The 27,828-nt window shown below is 43.5% G+C and overlaps 1 protein-coding gene across 1 annotated transcript in view; it reads right to left on the bottom strand.

Annotated features, from left to right (window-relative positions):
- The window catches only part of jade2 (jade family PHD finger 2), a gene marked incomplete at its 5' end in the record, with an annotated part of 117,238 nt that overhangs the window by 13,004 nt on the left and 76,406 nt on the right, over positions 1-27,828 (bottom strand). The window contains one exon of the mRNA XM_079283303.1: positions 10,615-10,732. Coding sequence (XP_079139429.1) covers positions 10,615-10,732 — 118 coding nt within the window. The remainder of the gene's footprint in view (positions 1-10,614; positions 10,733-27,828) is intronic.

Genomic DNA, 27,828 nt, shown 5'->3' with positions numbered 1-27,828 from the left:
AAAACAATAAGTTAAGTAACAGAACCTAAACTAACTCTGCCAGCCCAGGTGCATTATAGTCACATAGTAATAAAAAACAATATCAGTATACTCATGTGTTATTATTACTTCACGAGTAGTTTTTGCAGCAGCTCACTCTTTTCTGCAACACCGTCTATGATTTTCTCACTGTCCAGCAGCTGCAAAACATCTGTCTGAGTAGCCATCAACATAAAAGCCTCCAGGTGCTGTTGAGAGCTGGTTAACTTAAACATTATTTGACATAAATTATTAGAAATGATAAGATTGCCCTCTTTACAACTACCACCATGGATAGCTTGCTCATCGATTGTAAGCAAGTAACTACGGCTAACATGTTAAATTAGATAATCTCGATGATGCGAACAGCGCCAGCTTGCTTATTTGACCAGATCATAACGGTCTCAATTTTGGACATTTATCATTTATCTAGCTAACGTTAGCTAGGCTAGCTTGTAGCCGAACACTACCTCATCTGTGAAAAGCAAGCTAACATTGGCCAAGTCAATGCCACAACTTACCATCAACACTGTCACCAGTCGGTGGTTTCCCAAATAAGTCAGAGATTTTTAAATATTTTGATGCACCTTCCTCCAGATATCTCTTCTTTTTCTCCCTGAGCTTTTCAGCTCCACCTTTAAAGGATTTACGTTTTGGTACCGGTGCCATGCTGCTAGCTCGCACTCAAAACGGCTTGTCTCTGAGCGAGTGACGCAAGCTGCAGATACATGAATCCGTGACGGGACGCTACGTCAATAACTGACAACGCATAGTCAAATCAACGTAATTAACACAATGACAGCCACAAAGTCATAAGAACCAGTCACATATATTCATATGACAACAAAGCACATCAATCCAGCAGACCTGCAGCGGATCCACGCATTCCACCACACAAGAGCACGAGCCATCAAATATTATTCATAAAAACGTTACTGCAGATGTAAAAAAACAAACGCAGTTTGTCACTTACCAAATTCTTTGTTGACAAAGAATTTAATCCCAGTACATCGTTTCAGTTCCAGTAAGAAGTCCTTCTCGATTCATGGACGCCGTGACAGTAAAGCCGCCCCTGTATTTCGCCGGTCTACAGCGGCCATTCGCACCTCCGCGGCCCCGCTCCGACCGTCGCCCGGCACGAGCGCACGGCGCAGACCGCGGTAATGGAGAAAAAGTTTTTAAAAGCACCGTCGTGTCCAGCCGTGCTATGGCGTCTCAGATCGCGAGGAGTAGTATAATGTCAGTCTATACTGTTGATACAGTTTTCACTGATTATTGACTTTCGGTGTTAGAGTCAATTGAACGTGTTCTGTGAAGCATATAATACAGTCGGGGCCGGCGATGTCAGAGACCGGCCCAAACCCCGTCGGCCTACCGGGGATTCCCCCGGTATCCCCGATGGCCAGTCCGCCCCTGCATGTGGCCTTGATGAGCGATACCTCAGCTAACCTCAGAGTCAACACAAAAAAACAACAGTCTAGTCCACCTTTCAGACTTGTTGACGAAGAAAAAACAACCGCAACACTGTCAGACACTGTTTTAGGAAAGAGATCGTGCACACACTGCATATATATACATACACAAACATATGCCGACACACATTGCATGACATGTAACGGAGGCCTGCAGAGCGCCTCCCTGCTGCGAGCTGTCCTCTGCTTCCAGCTGAGTGTGGCAGGTAACACAACAAACACTCATACGTACACATGATCAAAGACCAAATGAGAACGCCACCTGGCAGTGTGACGGAGTCCAATACACTCGTTCTGCAGCGAATACTAACTGAGCACGATGTTACTGGGTGCCGAAGCTGCGGCGGAGACCAACATGTCGACGCAACATTGCTGGTAGTTCAAGGTAAATAAAATAGTGTACAATAAAGAGTCGATTCGCTTTCTAATTTCATCATCACAAGTGATTTTGAAGGATCTCTCAACATGCAAAATAACACTCAATGTTCAAAATCTCTGGTCTTATAACATCTTAAATTGAGTTTCCATTTTTTAATTAGGGCTAAAACTAGAAATGATTTTCATTAGCAATTAATCTGTCCATTACTTTACATATCTTACAATTGTTTAGTCGATAAAATGTTGAAAATGATGAAAAAAGCCTGTCACAAGTGCCCAGATCACCTGACACACGATTCTACTGATAGAATAATTGATGATTGACGAGCTCTGCATCTAACGAATACACAAAAACCTTCTTCACACACACACACACACACTTCTACAAACACACACACAGACACACAGCTGTTAAGGAAACGATGCAGTCACGCTCCACTGCCTCTCACGCATACAGCACAGTGATGATCTCTCTCTGCCTCTCAGTCTGTGACATGGGAGGCCCTTATTGTTGGGTTGTCTTGTTGTAACAGGCTCCTGCTGTTTACAAACACAGAGTCCTGACTGCACGGCTCACTGACTCTCCTGCTGCTGTCTATCATGTGTATCTACTGTCTGTATATGTGTGTGTCTGTGTGCATTGGTACAGCAGGTGGCACCTGCAGGCTTCATTACAGCTACTCCGGGGTTTAGAAAAGCTCATTTCATTTGTTTACGCGTGTGTCGTTCAGCAGTCACTGCAGGGTGAAATAGTCGACCTACAGCAAGATCATCACTGAGTGAACAGTAAGCGTTGGGTCCATTATTTTCACATAAAATATATATAATGTATCTGGCTTTTTCGAAATAGATTGTTAACATCTATAATTTAAAAAAAGATTCATGTGAAAATGACATTAAAAAGGTGCCATTTATTGTTTTTTTATTATCCTGACATGCAGCATAATAAGCAGCATTTCATCTTAATCCTTCCAATAGTTGTTGAAATATTTCACTCTGAACCATCGACTGTATATTAGAACTGGAAGTAATCTCAGTGACATCATCTGTTGGTTTGTGGGCCGCCGTTTTAAGCCTCGAGTTCCTCACTTTGGCCGTCACCCATCAAGTGACACGCTAGGGTGGAGCTAAGTACTCCCGAATGCTGAATAAGACATTGCTAGGTGACTGAAATGTTGAAATTAACTTTCATGATCTGAGATCACACTGTGAAAGGGTTCAATTTCTAAGACTAAAACACAGACAACTCTATGTTAGAGACCTGTCAATCACAGTAAGCCCCGCCCTAAAGCATCCCCTGCTTCATGGTCTGTTTGACTCTAAATGGACCATAATGTACTAAATGAACATCATGCTGTATTGAAGAAGACTTGAAACTGGAGATTGAGACCATAAACTCATGTTTACAATGTTTACTGAGGTAATAAATCAAGAGAGAAGTAGAGTCATCTTCTCATAGACTTCTATACAACCAGAGGAGTCGCCCCCTGGTGGACAGAATAAAGGTTTACGGCACTTCCTAATTAGCTTCACTCTTCAGATCCGGAGGTTGCGTCTGGTCTGGACCAAAGCGGCGGACAGTATAGATTATTTTAAAATTGTGTGTGTGTGTGTGTTGGTCAGTACATGTCTACGCTGTGTGTGGCTGTCATAGCCAGCAGTAGGCTGTCCTCATGCTTGCTTTAGCATGGAGGAGTAGGACGTGCATGGATGGAGCTGAGAGAGACCAGAGAGAGATTTCACACTGAGACGACCATCGTGTGTGTGTGTGTGTTTTTAGAAGTGTTTTCAGTACGAGCACAATACTTAGTGTTCACAAAGAAAGAAAAGTGAAAGAAAGAAGAAAAGAACATTTGTGTAGAGTGTATGTTTATGTTGGCCTCAATCACTTGCGTTCCCAAACCGTCAGACAGATATGAACCTCAGAGCCACATGCCTACAACTCACAACATCAAATGACGCTGATCAACCCACAAACAACACTTCACATTACTTCCATCTGGACGGAGATACGGAACACTTAAATGGAGAAGAGCTCGCTGCAGCAGGAGTTTTCTTCCTTGGGACAATCTGCCGGGACACAACCATAGACTGTGTATAAGGAGTGGACGTAGTCGTCAGAACATCACATTGGTTTGTGGACTACAATTTTGAGGCTGGAGTTCGGCATTTTGGCTGTCGAAATCTTGGATTTTGGTCGTCGCCATCTTGTTTTTTAGTACTAAAGCCCCTGGTAGTCAACATATGACAATATAGGGTACCAAGGATAGACTGTACATCAGAAGTGGGCGTAGTCGTCGTCAAGTCACCCATTGGTTTGTGGACTGAGGTTTTGAGGCCTGGAGTTTGGCATTTTGGGTGTCGCCATCTTGATTTTTTGCAACCAGTGAGCGAAATGATAGACTTCGGATTTCTTTTTACAACAGGAGGAGTTGCCCCTGACGGCCAACAGAAAGAACACAAGAACAAGGCACTTCTGCACAGCTTCATTTGTCAGAACCGGAGGTTGCTGATTGGACACAACAGGAAATGACGCGTTAAAAGTCTGGAGCGGTTGTTATTTCCAGGTCCGAGTCGGATCGTTAGGAAGATCCTCAGACAGGACTTGTTGTGAAGAGCTGCGTGGAGTGAAAGCTGCAGCAGTTTGTTGAAGTTAAGAGTGTGACAAACATGCACTGAGCAAAGAACACAAGAAGAGAAGGGAGGTGGTGTGCAATTTAGCTTCAAGAATCAAGTTTGTCAGATAAAAGCATTGTTTTGTTCATGTCAATCAATAGAGATTAGATTTTTTTGTATGCCTATATGTAGTTTGCTTGCAATCACACTTGTTTTATCATTCCTTCAAATAAAAATGGCTCCTTTCACAGCAAGGTCAGAGGTTAGTTCAGCTATGACACAACACCCTTACATCCTTTTCTCTCAATGCTTTCGTTTATTGAAGTAAAGCGATTCGTATTGTTCTATCAATTAACTTGCTTTGCTTTAGAACGGCTAGATTTCATTCAAGAAAACTACACGGATGTCAAAATATGGAAGAATTAGAGAAAGCTGTTTCCCCTGATCACTATGGCACCTGCCACCTGCAGCACCACTCATGCACAGCAGCTTCTGATTCTCGACTTAGGCTGTATTGCACCAAAAAAAAACACAAAGCTCACATCCCTCCTGTCTCCAGCGTTTAAAGTCTGAACAGAGATCTTTTGCAAGAACTGTGTCAGATCAAGAGAAAAGGCGGTTTGATTTACAGATGGCTCCGGCTTCATCCCTCCACACACAAGAACATCTTGCAGTAGAGATATTAGCGATAAGTTTGATGGTGATATCTATTGGCTGACACCCCCTGAAGAGGATTTTGTAAAAGAGTGCAGGTACATGAACCTGACACTTCTCCCCACTTTTACAATTTATTTCATGGCTGTTGCTGAAATTGCGGAGGCCATTAACACAGAGAGGTCTTTGAGGAAGCTCCCAGCGGGGAACTCTCCTTCACACAGCTCGTATGTTGTAATTTCTCTCTTTTCTTTTCTTTTGACAGGACCACCATCTTATCCTCTGATCTCCCAGGGACCATGTTTTGAACATTTCTCCCACATTTCTATTTCCTAATCTGCTCTTGTTCTTTTATATGTTCTACAGCTTGGGAAGCTAGTCTGTGGGTTTTCAAGGACGCCTGCAGGCTCTGCTTCCCCCCGCAGGTTTTAATCTCAGCGCCAATCCAACTATCAGCAGTGGGAACCTTTTTAAACACTTTCGCTTTCTTTTCCTATTTTGTCGCTACATTCTGCTGTTGCCTTTCTCTCTCCGTCTCTGCAATAATATCCTCCCCTCCAAACCGCCGTCCCTCTCTTCTTTAGAAGGTGCAACAGCACCAGGGCATTCGTCTTTTTGAAGTGAGTGATTCATTTCCCCTCTTTCTAGGTGCACTGAACTGTGTGTGTGTGTGTGTAGCCACTGTGTCCCATTTCTTACCTGAGCTCATTAGTGCAATATGAGAATGTTTCTCTCTCTCTCTCTCTCTCTCTCTCTCTCTCTCTCTCTCTCTCTCTCTCTCTCTCTCTCTCTCTCTCTCTCTCTCTCTCTCTCTCTCTCTCTCTCTCTCTCTCTCTCTCTCATGGTCACTGCTCCTGTTGTCTTTCATCCTATTACCGTCTTGTCCCTTCCCAGCCTCCTCTTCCTCCGTCCTTATTTTCTCTGTCTTCCTCACACTCTATCACACATGCACACATACGCTCGCACGCACACACACACACACACACACGCACACACTTGCACGCACACACACACACACACCCACACACCTGCTGAGAGCAGATCAGAGAGGCCAATACTAACCACTGTCAGCTTGTCACAGCTCAGTTTGAGCCAAAATGTAAATTTAGTGCACTTCCTGCATAATAATAATACTGTGTGTGTGTGTGTGTGTGTGTGTGTGTGTGTGTGTGTGTGTTGTGTGTGTGTGTGTGTGTGTGTGTGAGTGTGGAATATGACTGAACTGGTATTTTTTTAATCACTGTGTGAGGGCTGGCAAAATATACTGACATTATATCGATATTGTGATACGAGAATAGACACATACATCGTCTTACATTTTGGATATTATAATGTGGTTATATATATATAAGTGTTTTCCTGGTTTTAAATCAGAGCAAAGTGGTGTATCTTCTGAATTTATCAGCTTGCGTTAGCTGTTGCCTTCACCCACTTAGTCGTTTTTACCAACAATACTGATGATTGTTTATTAAAAATCTTATTCGATACAATATTTAAATTTCGTGGAATTTCGCGCAGCCCCATACATTTATGAATCACTTGCCACAGAATGATATGTTGTACCCTCCGGCATCATGCCTCCCCGTCTGCATGTGGGACTACAGGGATACCGGCCGCCTTGCTGGTAACATGCGAGAGCATTCAGAAAGCATGACGAGAGCCCCCCCCCCCCCCCGACATGACAGACAGGCAGATAAACATGACAGACAGACAGAAGGACTGGCAGACAGAACGCGGGACATGACAGGTGAAGCGCTATGAGAGACAGACGGGCGGACGGAGGTGTGTGGTTCCGTTTCAGGAGGGTTAGAGGAGAGCGGTGTGTGTTTTCCACATTGAAAAAATAAAATAAAAACACAAGCCTGTGGGGAGATGAGGGGAGGAGGGATAGTGGTGCTGGTGCAGAGCAAGCTCGGGTATCTGCAAGCTTCTGTAAATCAGAACTGGATGTCAGACATATTTTAAATGCCAAAAAAATAAAAACTGGTAAAACAACCTTTTGTAAAACACATACTTTAAGACTGAGAATATCGTCAGTGTCTTTAGACCTGATATGCAACATGTTGCGCTTATTGTTCTGCATTTATATCAGAGCAAATATGCATTGGATCAAAGTGAATATGACTGACAGGTTTCATTTATGTAGCATTTGTGATTTCCTAACTTTCCAACCCTGCTTAGACTAATTATCCATCTGAACATAATTTGGGTGTAACGTTGTCTGAAAATCTATATTCTTTGCAAGGTTTTCAGTTACTTTGAGTGGCCAGAAAGACAAAACCGAAGACAACTGATGGACTGACTGAAACAGAGTGTCGGATGAGACAACCAAGGGTAAGATAGAGGAGAGAGGACACCGCAAATGAGAGGATAAGGAAAAGAAAGAAAGACAGATGGTGGAGAAAAATAGATTGAAGCAGAGGATACGGAGATATGGAGAGTGGAAAATAAGAGAGAAAGATAGAAGAGGAAGAGAAAATAGGTAGATACAAGGTGAGGGACACGACAAATCATTATAGCAGACAACCTCATCTTTCACTCTCTGGTGCTCTCTAACTCACTCACACACACACACACACACACACACACACACACACACACACACACACACACACACACACACACACACACACACACACACACACACACACACACACACACACACACACACACACACACACACACACACACACACACACACACACACTATCCTCTCTAATCTAACTCCTGTGGCAGTGAGAATAGATATGGCTGTTTAGTGCCAGCAGCACAGCTCCCGGTACCTGATTGCAGCAATCTGCTGAGTCAGCAGCTCTGCATGTGTGTGTGTGTGCATGTATGTGTGTGTGTGTGTGTGCATGTATGTGTGTGTGTGTGTGTGTGTGTGTGTGTGTGTGTGTGTGTGTGTGTGTGTGTGTGTGTGTGTGTGTGTGTGTGTGTGCGTGGGAGACACAGAGGGAGTTGGAGAGAGAGTGAAAGTGTTTGTAAGATTTAGTGGAGTGTATAAATGTGTGTATGTGCAGCCTTCCTCTGGAATGATGACACACACACACACACACACACACAGCCACAGGGGCGAGCTGACGAGAGTTCACTATCATTATCATGCCAGCGAGACGTAATTGGTATTACCATGACAACAAGCTTTCACTGTCACGGCCATGACGGCTGCAGGTCACGACTACCAGAACTAATAAGGGCTCCTCAACATAAAAGGCAGCTGCAGGTCACTTTCATTTCTTAACAACTACAATTAAAGGGTAACTTTAGGATATTTCCACCTGGGCCCTGTTTTCACACGTTGTGTCAAAGCGACTAAAGAGGACAACAATCTTTGAAATCGGTCCAGAATCGAGCGAGACCACAAAACAGACTGCGCCAATTTCCCACCGCCAAATTTAAACCCACTAAAAGTGGTTGTTTTTTCCACTGGCAGGCTCAGATTGTCCTTGTACGTGTCTGACAACATTATGGAAAGGACACGACAGAGGAATGAATCGTTTTTCTTTACTTTTCGCTCGATCTGGTCTGTTCGTCATCGTGTCTAATAAAGTCTCGCTCAAGGAGAAGTCTCGTTCTACAATCTCACGTGACTTGTTGCCAGAAGCCTCGTGGAGTTGGAGAGAAGAGTGAAGACCTTGTTGTGTTGGAGCACAGAAAGCGTAGCCGAGTGTTGTCGTTTTCAACGTCATGGCTGAATGTTTCGCGGATTTTGACAATGTGGATTCGCCGTGATTTCAGAACAAGTCTTCCCCGAGCGAGACTCGGTTAGGCACAATAAGAAACGGACAGGACAAAGAAAAACGTTTTATTTCTCTGTAGAGTCCTTTCTATTGTGTTGTCAGGCACTTATAATAACTATCTGAGCATGTCAGCGGCAACAACAAGCACTTTTAGTGGACGTGGAATTGCCCGATTACATCGCTCGATACTGGAAAAATTGTTCAAAAATCGTTGTCCATATAGGTCACTTAGACCTTAGTTCCATTCGCCGACTTCAGGTGCCACAAAAACTGCAGCTGCCAGGCAAATGTTCACAGTTTCATGACATAATCACACCAGCTTGCTTTACACTGGCTCCAAGTCAGTTTAAGCATTGATTTTAAGACGTTGTTACTAACTTTTAAGGCTCTTCACAGGCTGGCCTCTGGCTCCAGATGCAATCTCACTAGACGTACTAAAGTCCGGATTGGTGTCAAAAGGTGAGGAGTCTCCCGGCTCTGGAATAGTAATCATAATAATACCAAGGGACACCGATCAGTCAGCGCAGTAACTTCATCGAAATCTCTATAAGAAAGCTAAATCAATAAAAAGGCACCATTACTGTTGTTTTAACTGTAATTGAATGTCTTCTTGACCATGTTTAGTCTCTGTTGTGTACAGTTGATTTTTATAAATGTATACATATAACACTTTGTTATACCTGTTAGAAAAATGTGATGTATATAAATAAAGTTGTGTTTAGTGTTGTTATCATTATTGTTATAGGAACTAGTTTGCTACATAGACTGTCTATAAAAATAGGACGTAGTCACCGCGACATCACCCATTGGTTTGTGGACTGCTGTTTTGAAGCCTCACATTTGGCATTTTGGCCGACGCCATCTTGTTTTTTGCAACCAGATGTGATACGAGCTAAGTACAACTGAACGCTGGCTAAACCAAAAAGGTCACAATCAAACACACCGTGAAAGAGTTCAAGTTGAAAGACAAAAACACAGACAACTTCAAAACGTACAGACCGGACAACACCGTGGTAGAGACCTGTCAATCATAAGGTAGCCCCGCCCTAAAGCATCCACTGCTTTATGGCCTGTTTGACTATAAATGGACCATAACTTACTAAATGAACATCATGCTGTATTGAAGAAGACTTGAAACTAGAGACTGAGACCATGAACTCATGTTTACAGGAAATAAATTAAGTGAGAAGTAGACTCCCATAAAAACGGACATTTAATAGAACACTAAAAACTCACCAGATTTAACCTGGTGGTCCCACTAACAACATGAATCTCGTTTTGAGCAGATATCTAGCCGACACAGCAGCATCAACTCATCCACCCAGCTTTGTCCTTCATGTTCTCCATCACAGAGCAGCAGCATGAAACGCATCGAGGTCAGTCACCTGAGCAGAGTGGATCGGAAATCCAGCTCCATTTACGTGGACGGTGGGTGTCAAAATATAATATATAACTATTATTTCAGGGTCCATGTGCTATGCAGGTGTCGAGTGTGGCCTGCTGTGCAGAAATGATGACAGGCCATTTCCAAACACTGTCCACCCACCACACTCAGTCAACAAGGGTTTGGATGTAACCGTTATGCACTTGAGCTTTCCAAATTGCACTTTTTTTTTTGGGTGGACAGAGTGTGTGTTGGCGGTCTTGGCTACAGCGTTAGAGTGGGTGAAAGGTAACATTGGCATGTTTCGAATAATCACCACGGACACACTCGTGTTTTCTTTCTCTCTTACCTCCAGCTATGTCCTCTTCCAGTAGTTGTATCTGCAGGTGGAAGATCTTCTCCTGGATGTCGCACATGGTGTGTTTCATTTTCTCCCTCCGTGTCACCATGTAGCACAAGTTACGCACCTGAAACACACGACATCGTCGTTACAAACACGGGCAGCATGTTGCATCTTCGTCACCGTGAATGAGTGCGGGGACATGAACCTGAGAGCGAGGATAAACATTATGACCTGCAGATGTGTGGATATAAATACAGACGGACACACCTTTTGTCCAATCGTGTCACAATCATCATACAACCAACACAACACACAGACTTAGGGACGCTTAACAGTCAATATTCATTGTTTAAAAAATGGATCCAGCCTTACGTCGCTCTTTCAGGTCATCGCTTCGCTTTAATGGCATTATCTTTGTGCTCACCAAACTCTTCTTCCACTTCGACCCAAATTCCAGCTGAGCCCTCCTGCTCCTCCATATTGCCAAAAAGTGTGTATGTGAGTGCACGGAGAGAACAGAGCTGGGAGATGAATGTGTGCATGTTTATGTTAAGCACATATGGATGTTCAAAGAAAAGCTGTGGTTGTAAATGTGCGTGTGTGGCTATGTGACTACACACACAAGAGAAGAAGACGCAGAGACAAGAAAGCGAGTGAAGAGGCTGAGACTTATAGAGAGACAGAAATAGATCGAATAGAGAGAGAGACAGGGAGGGAGAGAGACAGACGGTGCAAAGGGCTGAGTCAACAAGATTTGGCTCGGTCCCCTGGCAGCTGTAGATGTTACATGCTAACAAAATCATTTTATCTGCAGATGAAACACAGTCACAGAGAGTGGATGCCCATGTTAGCTGATGATGTGGACAGAAAACTCCAGGAAAGGGGAGAGACTCATTCACATGCGGTCGCATATTAAACCCAACTTGTTCAGCTCACACAGTTCAATCGGACTTAACTTTGACATGCAACATTATGAGTCTTTTCAATGTCTGGGATCGATGTTGACTGACTCTAAACTTTGTTTATGTACAGTAACTCTACTGCTAAATAATATAGGAGATAGGAGGGATGCTATGGCTGGGTTATGTTGGAAAAGAACCACTTCATAAAGCTTGTCGTTCATACAGCTTGTCGCCCAACCGTGTTGGAAGAAGTCACAGTCGCTGACGGGGCGAATAACCAACTCCCCTGCAGAGGGGCAGAATGCAATAATGCGTTTAAATATGTGAATACCAGCGCACACTTAGAGGCAATGCCATGGATGTCATTCATAGTGTTGCACTTGGTTGCATGCATGAAAAGTGACAGTTACAGTTGTGTAAAAGGACATGAGAAAAGCAAGCTACAGAAGTGTTAACACACTGCATACCAAAGTACTGCATATAAACACACTGCATACCAAAGTACTGCATATAAACACACTGCATACCAAAGTACTGCATATAAACACACTGCATACCAAAGTACTGCATATAAACGCACTGCATACCAAAGTACTGCATATAAACACACTGCATACCAAAGTACTGCATATAAACACACTGCATACCAAAGTACTGCATATAAACACACTGCATACCAAAGTACTGCATATAAACACACTGCATACCAAAGTACTGCATATAAACGCACTGCATACCAAAGTACTGCATATAAACACACTGCATACCAAAGTACTGCATATAAACGCACTGCATACCAAAGTACTGCATATAAATGCACTGCATACCAAAGTACTACATATAAACGCACTGCATACCAAAGTACTGCATATAAACACACTGCATACCAAAGTACTGCATATAAACACACTGCATACCAAAGTACTGCATATAAACACACTGCATACCAAAGTACTGCATATAAACGCACTGCATACCAAAGTACTACATATAAACGCACTGCATACCAAAGTACTGCATATAAACACACTGCATACCAAAGTACTGCATATAAACACACTGCATACCAAAGTACTGCATATAAACGCACTGCATACCAAAGTACTGCATATAAACACACTGCATACCAAAGTACTGCATATAAACACACTGCATACCAAAGTACTGCATATAAACGCACTGCATACCAAAGTACTACATATAAACGCACTGCATACCAAAGTACTGCATATAAACGCACTGCATACCAAAGTACTACATATAAACACACTGCATACCAAAGTACTGCATATAAACGCACTGCATACCAAAGTACTACATATAAACGCACTGCATACCAAAGTACTGCATATAAACGCACTGCATACCAAAGTACTGCATATAAACACACTGCATACCAAAGTACTGCATATAAACGCACTGCATACCAAAGTACTGCATATAAACGCACTGCATACCAAAGTACTACATATAAACACACTGCATACCAAAGTACTGCATATAAACGCACTGCATACCAAAGTACTGCATATAAACACACTGCATACCAAAGTACTACATATAAACACACTGCATACCAAAGTACTGCATATAAACGCACTGCATACCAAAGTACTGCATATTAACGCACTGCATACCAAAGTACTGCATATAAACACACTGCATACCAAAGTACTACATATTAACATACTAACACACTGCATACCAAAGTACTACATATAAACGCACTGCATACCAAAGTACTACATATAAACGCACTGCATACCAAAGTACTACATATAAACACACTGCATACCAAAGTACTGCATATAAACGCACTGCATACCAAAGTACTGCATATAAACACACTGCATACCAAAGTACTACATATAAACACACTGCATACCAAAGTACTGCATATAAACGCACTGCATACCAAAGTACTGCATATTAACGCACTGCATACCAAAGTACTGCATATAAACACACTGCATACCAAAGTACTACATATTAACATACTAACACACTGCATACCAAAGTACTACATATAAACGCACTGCATACCAAAGTACTGCATATTAACGCACTGCATACCAAAGTACTACATATAAACGCACTGCATACCAAAGTACTACATATAAACACACTGCATACCAAAGTACTGCATATAAACGCACTGCATACCAAAGTACTACATATAAACACACTGCATACCAAAGTACTGCATATAAACGCACTGCATACCAAAGTACTACATATAAACACACTGCATACCAAAGTACTGCATATAAACGCACTGCATACCAAAGTACTACATATAAACGCACTGCATACCAAAGTACTGCATATAAACACACTGCATACCAAAGTACTGCATATAAACACACTGCATACCAAAGTACTGCATATAAACGCACTGCATACCAAAGTACTACATATAAACGCACTGCATACCAAAGTACTACATATAAACGCACTGCATACCAAAGTACTGCATATAAACACACTGCATACCAAAGTACTGCATATAAACACACTGCATACCAAAGTACTGCATATTAACGCACTGCATACCAAAGTACTGCATATAAACACACTGCATACCAAAGTACTGCATATAAACACACTGCATACCAAAGTACTGCATATAAACGCACTGCATACCAAAGTACTGCATATAAACACACTGCATACCAAAGTACTGCATATAAACGCACTGCATACCAAAGTACTGCATATAAACACACTGCATACCAAAGTACTGCATATAAACGCACTGCATACCAAAGTACTGCATATAAACACACTGCATACCAAAGTACTGCATATAAACGCACTGCATACCAAAGTACTGCATATAAACGCACTGCATACCAAAGTACTGCATATAAACACACTGCATACCAAAGTACTGCATATAAACGCACTGCATACCAAAGTACTGCATATTAACGCACTGCATACCAAAGTACTGCATATAAACACACTGCATACCAAAGTACTACATATTAACATACTAACACACTGCATACCAGAGTACTACATATCAACGTACTGTATCCTAATGTACTACATATAAACACACTGCATACCAGAGTACTACATATCAACGTACTGTATACTAATGTACTACATACCAAACTACTGCACACTAAGGTACTGCATACTTACTTACTGCACACTAACTTAGTATATACTAATGTACTGCATATTAACGTATAACGTTTCTTTGTTGCATGAAAAACATTGAAAAACGTAATAAAGTGACAGCTTTTAGCCTGACGCAATGCATTGTGGGGCAGTTGAGTATGGGCAGTAAGCTCACGTCTCATTCTCATGAGGGCATTTCTCGAGTACACATACACACTCAATTTCACGTCATACTTAGTATGAATATTATGTCAGTATGTGATTCTACAGAAACACACACACACACACACACACACACACACACACACACACAGCACTTCACGTGAACTTGTGGCCTTACTGCTCTGTAAATGTTTTTACAAGACCATGTACACCACGGTAAAGGTTTATAGCAGTTGAATGTCCTCAGGTGCTGCAGCTATTACAAACACTGGTGTGTATGTACAGGACGACTAACGGATCATCTCCGTTCATGTAAAGAACATACTGTTGTTTTTCAGGTCTTATATACTGAACAGACGACCCAGCCCATCGTCGTGACAGCAAAGTAACTGCAGAGAGAGGAAGGAAGGGAGAGAAACTAATTGGGTCCAAGCCAGAGCACTTGAATCCCAAACTAACAAGCCAGAAACGGGATCTCTGCCAACTCTCACTACGGCAAATCAGCAATCATGTGTCTCTAACCACATCTGTGTGTGTGTGTGTGTGTGGCAGCATCATGCATGTGTGAGCCTGAAGATTTGCCATGGTGCTAATGGGACAGGACAGACTGTGTGTGCGTGTGTGTGTGTGTGTGAGAGAGTGTGTGTGAGAGTGTAGGAAGGCACAGGGATTAAAAAGGAAGAAAAAACCAAGGGAATACAGATATGAACACATATACCAGGAGAATATTACACAGGTGAGAACACAACACAAAACAACATCATAGATGGGAACTACCTCCTAAATGTGCATGTGTCTGTGTGTGTGTGTGTGTGTGTGCATGTGTCTGTGTGTGTGTGTGTGTGAGCAAGTGGGATATACAGAGGCAGAAAGAGAGCAAGGCCTTTATGTGAGTTTGCATTTGTGATAAAGAAACATAATTGGTTTATTTGTTTACTTCTACAGTGTGTGTGTGTGTGTGTGTGTGTGTGTGTGTGTGTGTGTGTGTGTGTGTGTGTGTGTGTGTGTGTGTGTGCGCGCGCCGGTCCAGCAGGCTGACTGTTTATCTGTTGGTCTTGATGGATTCGTCAGCCTGGCCTATCTGACCCATTCCATCCCTGTTAGAGCGCCGCAGATAAAAATAGCTGCTCAACTGGGACACAATGTGCAGAGCCTGGCTTTGATTAGGACACTCTGCGTGTGTGTGTGTGTGTGTGTGTGTGTGTGTGCGTGTGTGTGTGTGTGTACTGTTTTCAAAAACAACTACCTCTCCCTGGACACGTGACAAGGGAGTGGGGAGCAGGATGGGAGGTAAAGATCAGGAAAGAGAAGCGAGAGGAGAGGAGTCTGGAGTTAAATAATCACTCTGTTCAGTCAGAAAGTCCTCTTTGACTTTTTCACCACTTTCCACAATTTGTGGGTGTGTCATATTTTCTAACACCTGTCCTCAAACCAACTTTGTTGCAGGGCAGCAAGGTTTTGAATCGAAGTGTCCTGAATTTAATTGTTTGCTCCCCTTAGCACAAGCAGCCTCTCTCCTCTGTCTCCCTGCTTGGCGATGACTTCCTCCAAATCTGACAACATGATTTGGGTGTGAAATCTGTTTTAATAAAACATTGCACACCAGTCTACACGAGAAGGAAGACTTTGACATCGCTTGGTATGAAAGGTGGTGAAACGAGTCAGCAAAGTCTCATAAATGTTCAACACAACCTTTGAGAGCCTCATATACACACAGCCAAAGGAAAACAAAGAGATAAAGAGAGATGCTGTTGTGGTTGCACTTTATGAAATCATCAAAACTTTCACAAGTCTGGTCATCAGGAGGGACTATTTGTCTCTGGAAGTCTTCACCAGCCTGAAGTGAAATAACAACATGCCCTTTTTGTTGTGCTGAGAGCAGCCGAGATGGGTTTGTGAATGTGATGTTTTTTTCCACTGAACAGGTCAGGAAGTGACCACGCAGACAGTTTTCTCAATGATTGTGGGGAAATAAGCCAGTGAAGAGCAATCACATGCTCACAGAACTTGTGTGAATTGGAAATATGTCGCCTGTTATCCATTTAAAATGTCTTTTTTCTTCGCCAGTCCGGTCAATTTGACATTTTGTGGCACCGTCTGGTTGTGACAAAGTCAATATGACATATTTGTGGACATTGGACGTTCATTAATTCGTCCGGTGTGAATCAAACTTGACAGGTAATTTGCTTTTTTTGGCATGTGAGCCAAAGAAGTGATTTAAAACACTGGCTGCGACAGAAGTAATAAAATATAATGAATCCATCAACAACTATTACGTTTCTTACAGCCAGGAAACAGTATTCCTTCTTTTAGCGCTCCTCATCCTGCTTCATCCATCCTCCCTCCTCCCTCCTCCTTTAATCCCTCTGCGACTGAACGCACCTCCTTTCTATCTCACCCATCCCCGACACGACAGGCCGGAGACAATCAGCATTACAAGTGTATTAACTGTGATGAGAAAAGCCAACGCCTCTCTCTCTCTCTCTCTCTCTCTCTCTCTCTCTCTCTCTCTCTCTCTCTCTCTCTCTCTCTCTCTCTCTCTCTCTCTCTGTCTCTCTGTCTCTCTCTCTCTCTCTCTCTCTCTGTCTCTCTCTCTCTCTCTCTGTCAGGGTCTCTCACCCGTCAGTGTGTGTTATCACCTCCCTCTGCACTCATCGTGTCCTTACAATTTAATGCACACACAAACATGAACAACGATGGTGCACAAACTATAAGCACACATGTTCACAATCCACTTGCTGGCTGTATATCTTGCTCTCACACACACACACACACACACACACACACACACACACACACACACACACACACACACACACACACACACACACACACACACACACACTGAGGGGTCAGCAGAGCACTGGCTGTCGTCAACCTCTAATTACTTCAACAGGTGTCTGGCTGGATGGCACCACGTGTGTGTGTGTGTGTGTGGGTGTGTGTGTGTGTGTGTGTGTGTGTGTTTGGTTTTATATTTAAACACAAATTTGACAATTTGAGATATGTGATGAGGTCAGGTATGACATTTTAAACTTTACAAGTAAAAACTACATTGAAAGCAACCGCGACAGTCAATTCCGAACAATAAACATCCCTGAAAATTCGAATGGGCCTTTTGCGCAGGAGACATTTTGACCTGTCATGGCAGGAAAAGCAGAGATGTTCATACAGTAATAAGATGAACAATGGCTCCGTTATATTCAAATGTCCCAGTGAGCCATGCCACCGTGGCACGGAGCGCTGACCATTTATTAGAACATTTTACATCAGTATGTATTGCATATTCTTATTTTAATATGGCTGCTCTTCCACTCTTCAGCCAGGTAACGGTTACAACTTTAAGATTTGTCGTTCTATATTTTACCATTCAATGCACAATTGCAAAATGTGTGTGTGTGTGTGTGTACGTGTGTGTGTGTGTGTGTGTGTGTGTGTGTATGTGTGTGCAAGCTGCCCCGGGTGGAGAGGCAGCAGCTACGTCAGAACTAATTCCCAAACTGATCTCTAAGACAGAGATAAACCCAGTGGGACCAGAGAGGGAATGCATGTGTGTGAGTGTGCGCGTGAGTGTGTGTGTGTGACTAAAAATGGATTTCATGGTATCGACATGAGTGACATGTGATATGCGACATGTGGTAAATTGCTGTGCTACAGACATACAAACAGAGAGAAAGGAAGAGATACAATAAAGATGGTGCGACACAAAACAATCAGACACATTGTTTTAAACCAATCTGTTATATCTCTCAGTCAGAGTGAGAAGTGTAGAAATATGATCAAAAACTAAAATGGGATAACAGCATCTTCCTCTCTTCACTCCTCCAACTAACTTCCAGCTCAGATCTATATTGACCCGACGCTCTCAGCTCCCAGCGTATCGACTACAAACCTGTGCTGCTTACTAATGAGCACCATCGACTGCTCATCGGCCTTGAAACACACAGACACAACTGGGAGGAAGCAGCCAGCTAAAGATCGGCATTATTGATCTTTAATTGGCCCAATATCACCCCCAAACCCCAGTGTGGAGAGCCTGGGTTAATTACTAACGAGACAATCCCGACTGGAATAATCAAACTGGAGTGTGCACTTCAATGCAGACAGCTTGTTTTAGGAGGAGCTCTGCAGCGATTACAAGATCAGTTCATCAATTTGTCACATGTTGCTTGAGATGTTTCGTCTATTAGTAACATTGCTGGGTTTATCGTGTTGATTTTACATCAATAATCATTGACAGCTATAAAAATAAAAAAGGTGAAATCATTCAACCAAAACAAATGCAGGCAGTTGTTCACATCGCAAAGAAAAATAAATAAACACCAGAGCTGATCTCCTCAAGTTTCACACATCAGATAAATATCAATATTGCAGAAAGGACTTCTCAGAATTGATCCTGGGAATATCCATTTCCATTTATAGAAGTAGAATCCGAGCTTCCACGGCTTCACATCTTGTAGCCAGAGCGAAGATCCCCACAGCAAACACAAAGCCAGAGCTCAGATCAGTGTGAAGTCTTTCTTTCAGTCTATTCCTCGCATAGATCACGAGATATCCAAAAGCAAGACGACCAAAGACTTTGCCTCATGCCATGTTACACAAAACCGCAAAACTGGTAATAAACTATAGAAAACATATCGAAAAGAAAATGTCAAGTATATCTTGTAAAAGGTGGCTGGAAAGGTTCTCGTTCCACAATCAGAGCTATCACACCCCAGTGACCTGCACCGTCAAAGCAAATAGCCTGCGCAACACGTCATAAATCCTTTTCATCATCCTTCAGGGACAGTTGGAGAAGTCTCCCAGCCGGCGTCCTCATCCGTCACAACATTACACATTCATGAATGAAAATGAAAAGCTGTCGGAGAGACGTTCATTTGTTGAACGGAGAGCCAGAAAAGAAAGTTTACAGTTTATAGTTAGCATGTTAGGACACGCGGTTATTTGCTTTCTTGTCGAGAGTTAGAGTTATATGCCTCTCATGTCCAAATCTACATTTATATCTCGTTTGTTCAAAAACAACGAGTTGCAGATGTATGTGGGGTGACTTTCTCTCAGCTGGGAGCTGGGGCTTCCTCCGGTCTCTGTGGGTGGTATTTCCCAAAACTATTACTTTAAAAATGCAGTGAACACCGAGGGATTACAGTCAGACGAGACTGGCAATGCTTTTATTGTGGTAGGCTGGATGAAGTGGATAGCAGAGAGCTATCAGACAGCTGCAGCTCAGGAGCAGAATGCATTACTCCAGGTCTCAAATTGCTGCTTTGGCTATCTGTGCGTATACGGATTGACTTTAAAATACGATTACTTGTTCATGAAGAACAAAATGGTTTCGGGCCAAAATACATCTCTGCTTCTTCAGAGCCTCCAGACCGCTCAGGTCCTCTGGGACCGGCCTGGTTACTGTTGTGAAGGTTAAAACTAAACACGGCGAAGACGCCTTTAGCTTTAAGAAACACATATCTGGATCAAACTCCAGACTCTTTTGAATCAAGGCTGAAGCCCTTTCTTTCTTTTTGTAATCAAAGCTGATTCATTATTTCCTGCTCATACTCTTTTAAATGGTGTCTCCTGCCGTATGTAAAGCTCTTTGAAATGTCTTTGTGTTTAAGAGGTGCGATAAGAATAAGCTTGCCTTGACTTGCCAAGTTCTCTACGAGCCCCCTGCAACATAAACAGACTGTATGAAATACTGCGGGCTGAAATAACAGAGGCCAGATCTTGGCAGCAGCAACACAATTATCTGCGTTGTGAATCGTGAAGACCTTCAGATAATCTTTGAGCTACCTGGAGGATGAAGTGGCTCGGTGTGAATGTGTTGCCTTCCCTCCGCAGCGCCCTTCAGAGGACCCTAGAACAGTTGGTGACTCGACTTCCCCCACTGAAGCTGTCAGAGCGCAGAGCAATAACGCTGCCAGCCAGCTTTATCTTTGCTCTTTAACTACTGGTCACGACCCGAAATAGATCACAAAGCATGCGAGGTGAGTGGGCGCCCACAAGATCAGAGCAGCAATATCTGGATTCAATCGGCCTGAATGTAAGGGGGACATACATTTCATTACCTCTCAACTTCCTTTCTTTTTACTCTGCGTGGTCTCGAAAGAAACGCTGTTTCCCAGTTATTCTTCATTTCAATCCCACCTCAGTTCTCGTGGTCCCCCCACCTGGTGCCGAACGTAAAACTTTGATTCAAACTTCAAGATCTTGAATCTTGAATCTAGTGCCTCTGTTGTGATTGTTCATTTATTTCTTGTTAAATCGCGAAATGTTTGTCATCAAATCCTTGTTTTTACAAGACTCACCCTGCAGTCGAAGACTTTTAGAAGCGCACTTCATGGTTTGTAGGTTTTCAGCGGCTAAAAGAGCAACATGGAGGGAAATAGGAAGAGGCGTGTGATTCGATATCAGTTGATGATGAGATGAATCTTCCACTGACTCTGTGTCACTGCAGTGCTAGCGAACAGGGAGCTCAGGCGCAGGTTCAGCTGCACGATCTGCCCACGCTGCACAGACACAGGCCCAGTCGCAAGTCTTCAAATTTTTCATTTCATGTCTCCCTCGACTTTGGAGCCAACAGTCCTCTGTAGCTCATTATCGCCACAGTCTGTCTGTAGAAAGTGGGCGGAGTCGCCGTGACGTCACCCGTTGGTTTGCTGACTGTTTTGAAGCCTCGAGTTCAGCCGTCGTCATCTTGGTTTTTAACAACCAGCGAACGGAAGTGACCTTATTTGGACTGCGAAGTTGTGACGCCGTACACGGCTCTGGTTGGGATAGCCACCTGTCAATCACTGTGTAGCCCCGCCCTAAAGCATCCCCTGCTTTATGGTCTGTTTGACTCTAAATGGACCATAATGTACTGAATGAACATCATGCTGTACTGAAGAAGACTTGAAACTAGAGATTGAGACATAAACTCATGTTTACAATGTTTACTGAGGTAATAAATCAAGAGAGAAGTAGAGTCATTTTCTCATAGACTTCTATACAACCAGAGGAGTCGCCCCCTGGTGGACATTAGAGAGAATGCAAGTTTAAGACTTTACTTTTCAGAACCAGAGATTGGCGCCTGGTTCTAGCAGTCCAATCAGATTCTAAGCATTTTATTTGAATCCCGTTTGTAACTGTACTGCTCAAAGGATCAGTTTAACATATGAAACACGTCACAGTACAGAAGCTAAGCTGAGCTTCCACTGGGAATTGAAGAAGAGACACAAGACACAGACAGGGAAAACAAATAAACTTACAACATCAAATGAATGACATGCGGTGTCATGAACTCGGCGAGTTCAGAATTACAAGACGCACAAAAGGAGCGAGGGAAGAAAGGATTGAGGGCATATGAAAGAGATAGAGGGAGGAGGGAAGGGCGGACAGAAGGGAAGAGAAGGAAAGTGGGTCAGACAGGCAGACAGTGGAGGCTGCTGCAGCTGGATACGGCAGACTGATGTGCAACACACACATAACACATACACCACAATCGAGCACACACGCCGGAGTCTATCACTTCCAGACGCACACAAACTACATGATTTATTAGCTCCTGCTCGTCAAGTCAGACAGCGTAGCCACGCCCACCTGGGATTCATGGCAATGTCATTCTCCAATCGGAGCTCAAAATGTGATTTTTTTGGTTGTGTGTTTTTCGCATCACTTTCTTTATCCACGTACGCGTGGAAACGTTCACAGTGTGGATCCTCGTATAAGATTACATGTGTGTATCCAGGAGTACAAACACGTCGTACACACACACACACACACACACACTGACATGTCTGCTGGAGGAGTACGAGGAGGGAGTCTGGAGTTCTGCCAAAGCGATAAACTCTGAATAAACCTTGTGACACCAACACTGCTCCTGTTCCTCCTTTCCTTTCACTTTATTCACATGCTGCTCTTTTCATTTTTCCACGCGCACTATCATCTACTCCTATCTCCTTTGCTTGCACTCCTTCATCCAGCTGCCTACCCTCCTTGTTCCAGCCTCTCTTTCTCACCCATCTCCTGTCTTTTACCTCCCTCCCTCCCTCCCTCCTCTCCCTTCTTTGTGTTCCTCATGCACAGTTCATGTAGAGATAAAAAAGGGGGAGGAATGGAGAGAAATGAGGGGTGGAAAATAGAGCAACAAACAGGCCAAACAGGCCAAACACACACACACACACACACACACACACACACACACACACACACACACAAAGAGTTTAATTAAAATGAGAGGAGAAGTGTGTACACCCCACACTATGTCTAATAGCAAATATGTAAAGATCAAATCCCGGTTATGAAAACCTTATTACTTCAAAGCCCTCGGCTCCACTGGATTGAGGTTTTGTTGGACAAACTGTTTCATGTCAGCAAACTAAACAGGATTTGGGGAGGGATTAAATATCTCACTTGACAATGTATCCAGACAGCGTGGATCGCCCGCCTTGCACGCAGCGTGCATAAGCCCCGACAGGATTAAAGAAGAGACGCAGGTCTCTTGGTCGCAGCTTTTTGGATACTTCCAGTCCGTCTTGCCACAGTTCTTCAGGAATAACTGGTGCTGTGCAACATAAATACAGTCTTCTACTGGAGGCCAGCAGCACTACATTACTATTTACCTTTTTTTTTTAACGAACTATCATAAACAAATGACAGCATCGCTACATTTCATATTGGGGTTGGTATATCTGCTGAACTGCTTTATGGCACAAAGTAGGAAATATGTTTACTGACCACACAATTTGGAGAATTTTATTCCAAGAACATGCCGGTAAACTATATTATTACAATAATCATCAAACGTTCCTGAAATACAGCGAGCATGAATTCACACAGTGTTTCAGTGGATTATATTGAACCTTATAATCACTGAACAATGAACTGTTTCATGTAACATAATTGTTCAAGCAATATATATAAAAAAAGCACAAATACAAACCTGATCATGCAAAGTGACTTCATTTTTCACGCCTGGTCCTGTTTTCACACATGTTCTGGTTTCTTTCGTCGGGCTCAGAATACCCTTTGACAATGCTCGGTAGTGCAGGAACAATTTTTTAGCAGTGCGCGTAATTCTGCACCGGTACAAAAAAACGTTTTACAGAAAACATGCACAGGGATTAGAACTCTCACGCATTGGACCGTGAGACTCTTCACCCTCTCCGACGGCGCACATCAATTCGTTTTGCAGTGAAAGATGTAAAACTCCGAACGCCGCGGCGCAAGAAAGGACAGACAGGGAAACGCATTTCTGCTCAAAATGTTCCTCCGATCAGATATCATTTGAAGTGGCCCAGTTTCCCTTTTACATAGCTGTACAGGGAAAGTCAACTCAAATAAGATTGTAACACTTTGAATATGTCCTCACTTTTAATCTCTCGTAAATGCACGCAGAACCTAGAAGAAGCTCCTACGTATTCAAATGCAGCGTCAGTCAAACGTCAAACGTCTCTCGCACGGTACAGGAATGCAGCGTGGAGGACGGTGAGGTATCGACAATGGGAAACACAGCCCTAATGAACAGATGTGGCGGAGCTACCTCCAGAGGAGTTTCACACGGTTTGGGCAGCGGAGGAAAAGAGGTTGATCTCCGTTCACCTCTTCTCAGAGGAGGGGAAGTCAGGGAGGAAGTAGCTCAGACTCAAATCACACTCAGCAGCAGGAGAAGGGCTTCACACAGCGTGGAGCAAAGCTTAGTTGGCTTTGTTTTATTGGCCGGCCAGCCAGGGGTAAGTGGAGGTCTGAGGAATGTGTTTGCAGATGCTACAGGGTGCTCAGCGGGGAGGCTTCATTCCGTAATGGTGTGAGAGGCTGGCTGGGACAAAATTATAGCGTGCGGGGAAAAGTTGGTCAAATTGTGCTGCGAGCTTTGCCGCGAAACTCGGTGAGGGAAGTGATGGATTTTTCGGCCCCGACAGGGTGGGCCCGGCTGACTGTAATCTTTCAAAACCTCCCGATTAGTTTCAATGTATTGTACTCAGGCTTTACAGACTGAGGACACGCCTCCCCGCTGGAAGAGAGCAGGGTGGATACCGTACGCTGGCAGCTGGTCTGCTCAGAGCGTCAAAGCAAGTTAAGCAGGTGATCATAATACATTAACGACATAATTCAGCATCAGACCGCCCTCCTAAAACCAGATTAAAAACCTCTTCGCACCATTAACCGAGCTGAAGTTGCTCTCTGTGAATTTGAGCATGTTGTAAAGCTTCATTGTTGGGATGCGGTGACACTGTCAATGAATTATTGAGAGGGCTGTCGAGTGCTCTGAGTGATGAAGGCCGTTCCGTGTCTAACTGCCCGGGTATAGAGATCCGATCGTGGGGAGCGGGTGACGTCTGTTGTGTTACTTGCTTGGTTGATGATCCGAAAAACTGTTTTTAACAGAAAGATGACTGACCTGTAAACAGCTGGTAATATATCTTTCCTACCGTGAACACGGCAACAAGGTTAAAGTATCTGATCTACTGAAGTGATGAGCAAACATGAGTATGTGACACAAGTTGTATTGAAACCTGATCCCAGTCATGATATGATTGATCATTTCTTACCCTGAGGGCAAACAGAAACACAAACTGCTGATCAGAGAACGATCGAAAACTGAGTCTGTGTCAAAGAAGGCGACAGCGCTTTGTTTCCAGTGCTTGATTCTTAACAGTCGTCCTCAGCAAACTACAATCACACCCTGAGAAAAAAATGTTTTTAACATGAATTCCAGAAACCATCTCATAAATGCGTCCTTTGGCAGCCTGGACGAACCTCGTATTCCAGGAAATAAACACCCGTCTCCAATAAATGCCCGGTCAAGAGCCTGTTTACACTGCAGGTCATAAAACTGCTCACAAAACCACTAAAATGTGCCCGAGGCAGCCGTGATACCATCGCCGAAGTATGTCTGCAATGTAATTTAGCTCGTTCGTATTTAAACCATTATGGCAAACAATAAATGTGTGCCTGTTATTGAGAGAAAGTTTGTCGATTGGTTTTGATGTGCAGAAAAAATGACAGCCTGTCTTTGGTTATGAGATCTAACGTTATCTCAGAAGTTTTACTTTCAATGAAAAACGATATAAACAGCCAAATGGAAAACAGATTCTATGTCCAACTCGAATACATTCTGTTCCTTGCCTTCATGACACCGACTGGAAATCATGCTCTCACCACTTCGTGCGCTGTGAACAAAAATACACACTGTAACACTAAACACACGCCAAGTGTAAAACAGCAGTAAAACACAGATACATCAACACGTCTGGCAGCTCGGTTTCTGAGACAGAAATCTTGCTTGCTCTGACTGAGTGAATACAATGAAAACTAAACCTGACCTCCTGCAGAACCTCCTTCTCTGTTTCTCTGCTGTCTGTGTCGTAAGCGGCACATTTGGATTTGAAGATGAAGAGTTGTATGCTTCAGAACGCTCCCTCGTAATAATTCTGAATGTAGTTGCATTCGTGCATTAAGAAGCGCTGTTGTGTCGAGCGTGAGCCTGTCCGCACTGAGAAGTCTGACAGCTTGAGATGGACTAGATCCCGAAGCGCAAAAACAACTCATTTTTCCTCATGCTTAGACCTTAGAATCTGACGTGCATCTTCTACGTGAAGCGCTCTGTGAGTCGACTGCATCGACGGGCTCTCAGAGGAGGCTTTTCAATTGGACCTCAGAGGGCGTCGCTTGCCGTCGAGTCCTGTGAAGTGAGATTTTACGGTTGAGTTGCGGCAGTGTGTCGGCCGGTACCGCCTGAGAGACCCTACTGTAAAATATTAAAGGCCCGGGTCAACTCAGGGGGGGGGGGGGGCCTATCTGTGAGCAGCGCGGCTAGTGAGCCTCGTGTGAGATGGTTGACACGGGTAAAAAAAACTCAAAACTACACACACGTTCATGCATTCACACGGACAGAAATAGAATCCAATGGAAACCTTAAATACACACACACACACACACACACAGTGCAGCAGGAACATACAGTAGGTATATCTCATACAGTGTAGCTTTTGAGGTGTGTATTACTAGGCTTATGTGCATGTTTATAAGAGTATTTAAGTTTTACGGTTGTGCATTAAATGCATACAGATGTTTGCACAAGAGTGTTTTCATGCGTGATTAGTGTATGTGTCGAACACGTGTATGCACAAGGATGTGCGCTTTCATTTCTAAATGTGTGAGGGCACATGCGCACAGCGCCAGGTGGCGTGTGTGTGTGTGTGTGTGTGTGTGTGTGTGTGTGTGTGTGTGTGTGTCGCCATGCTGCTCCTATTGTCCCGTCAAAGTGATGTGAATTTAAGGTTGAACTTCCAGTGAATTATTTATCCCCGCAGCAGCCTTGGCACCTGCACTGGCCAAGGGTCTGAATACATATATCTCACACACACACACACACACACACACACACACACACACACACACACACACACACACACACACACACACACACACACACACACACACGCACACACTGACGCGCAAAATTATACAGCCGAAGCAGCTATAAATATTTATCTGCCGTCCGCCTCATATTTATTTCATCCAACAGAGCTCACATCAGAGGGGCAGCGGGAGGATGAGGATATCGAGGGAGAGAAAGAGGGAGAGGGGAGGAGATGGAGAGAGAAATAGATAGAGACGAAGGAGGAGGAAAAGTGAGCGAGAGAGGAGGATGCAATGAAAATAAAGATTCAGGTGAAAAGAGAGAGGGTGTTAAATAGAAGAAAAAGATAAAAAGGAAAAGGGGAGAGAATCAAAGGAGGAAGTTGTGTATTCGTGGATCTGTGGAAAAAGGGAGGAAAGAGTCAGAAGAGGTAAGAGAACATATAAAGGGGTAAGAGGCCGAGTGATAGGAGGTGAGTGGAGTCATCATTGCCACTATCGAGCAGTCTAAACGGCAGCCATTAGTGCACAGCTGAGGCCGGACTACCGGGACACTTCGCTGGGATGAAGAAGCTGCGTGAGCCTGGCGGGAAATGTCCCGAAAGAAATATCAATCTGTTTCCAAAAACAAACGTGGCGAAGGAGACGGGAGCGGATGCTTTGTTTCCCCCAAGAGTTGGAGACATTT

This window comes from Melanostigma gelatinosum (genome assembly GCF_949748355.1).
Source record: "Melanostigma gelatinosum genome assembly, chromosome: 14".
Taxonomy (NCBI): domain Eukaryota; kingdom Metazoa; phylum Chordata; class Actinopteri; order Perciformes; family Zoarcidae; genus Melanostigma; species Melanostigma gelatinosum.
This window is presented reverse-complemented; position numbering and strand designations above follow the sequence as displayed.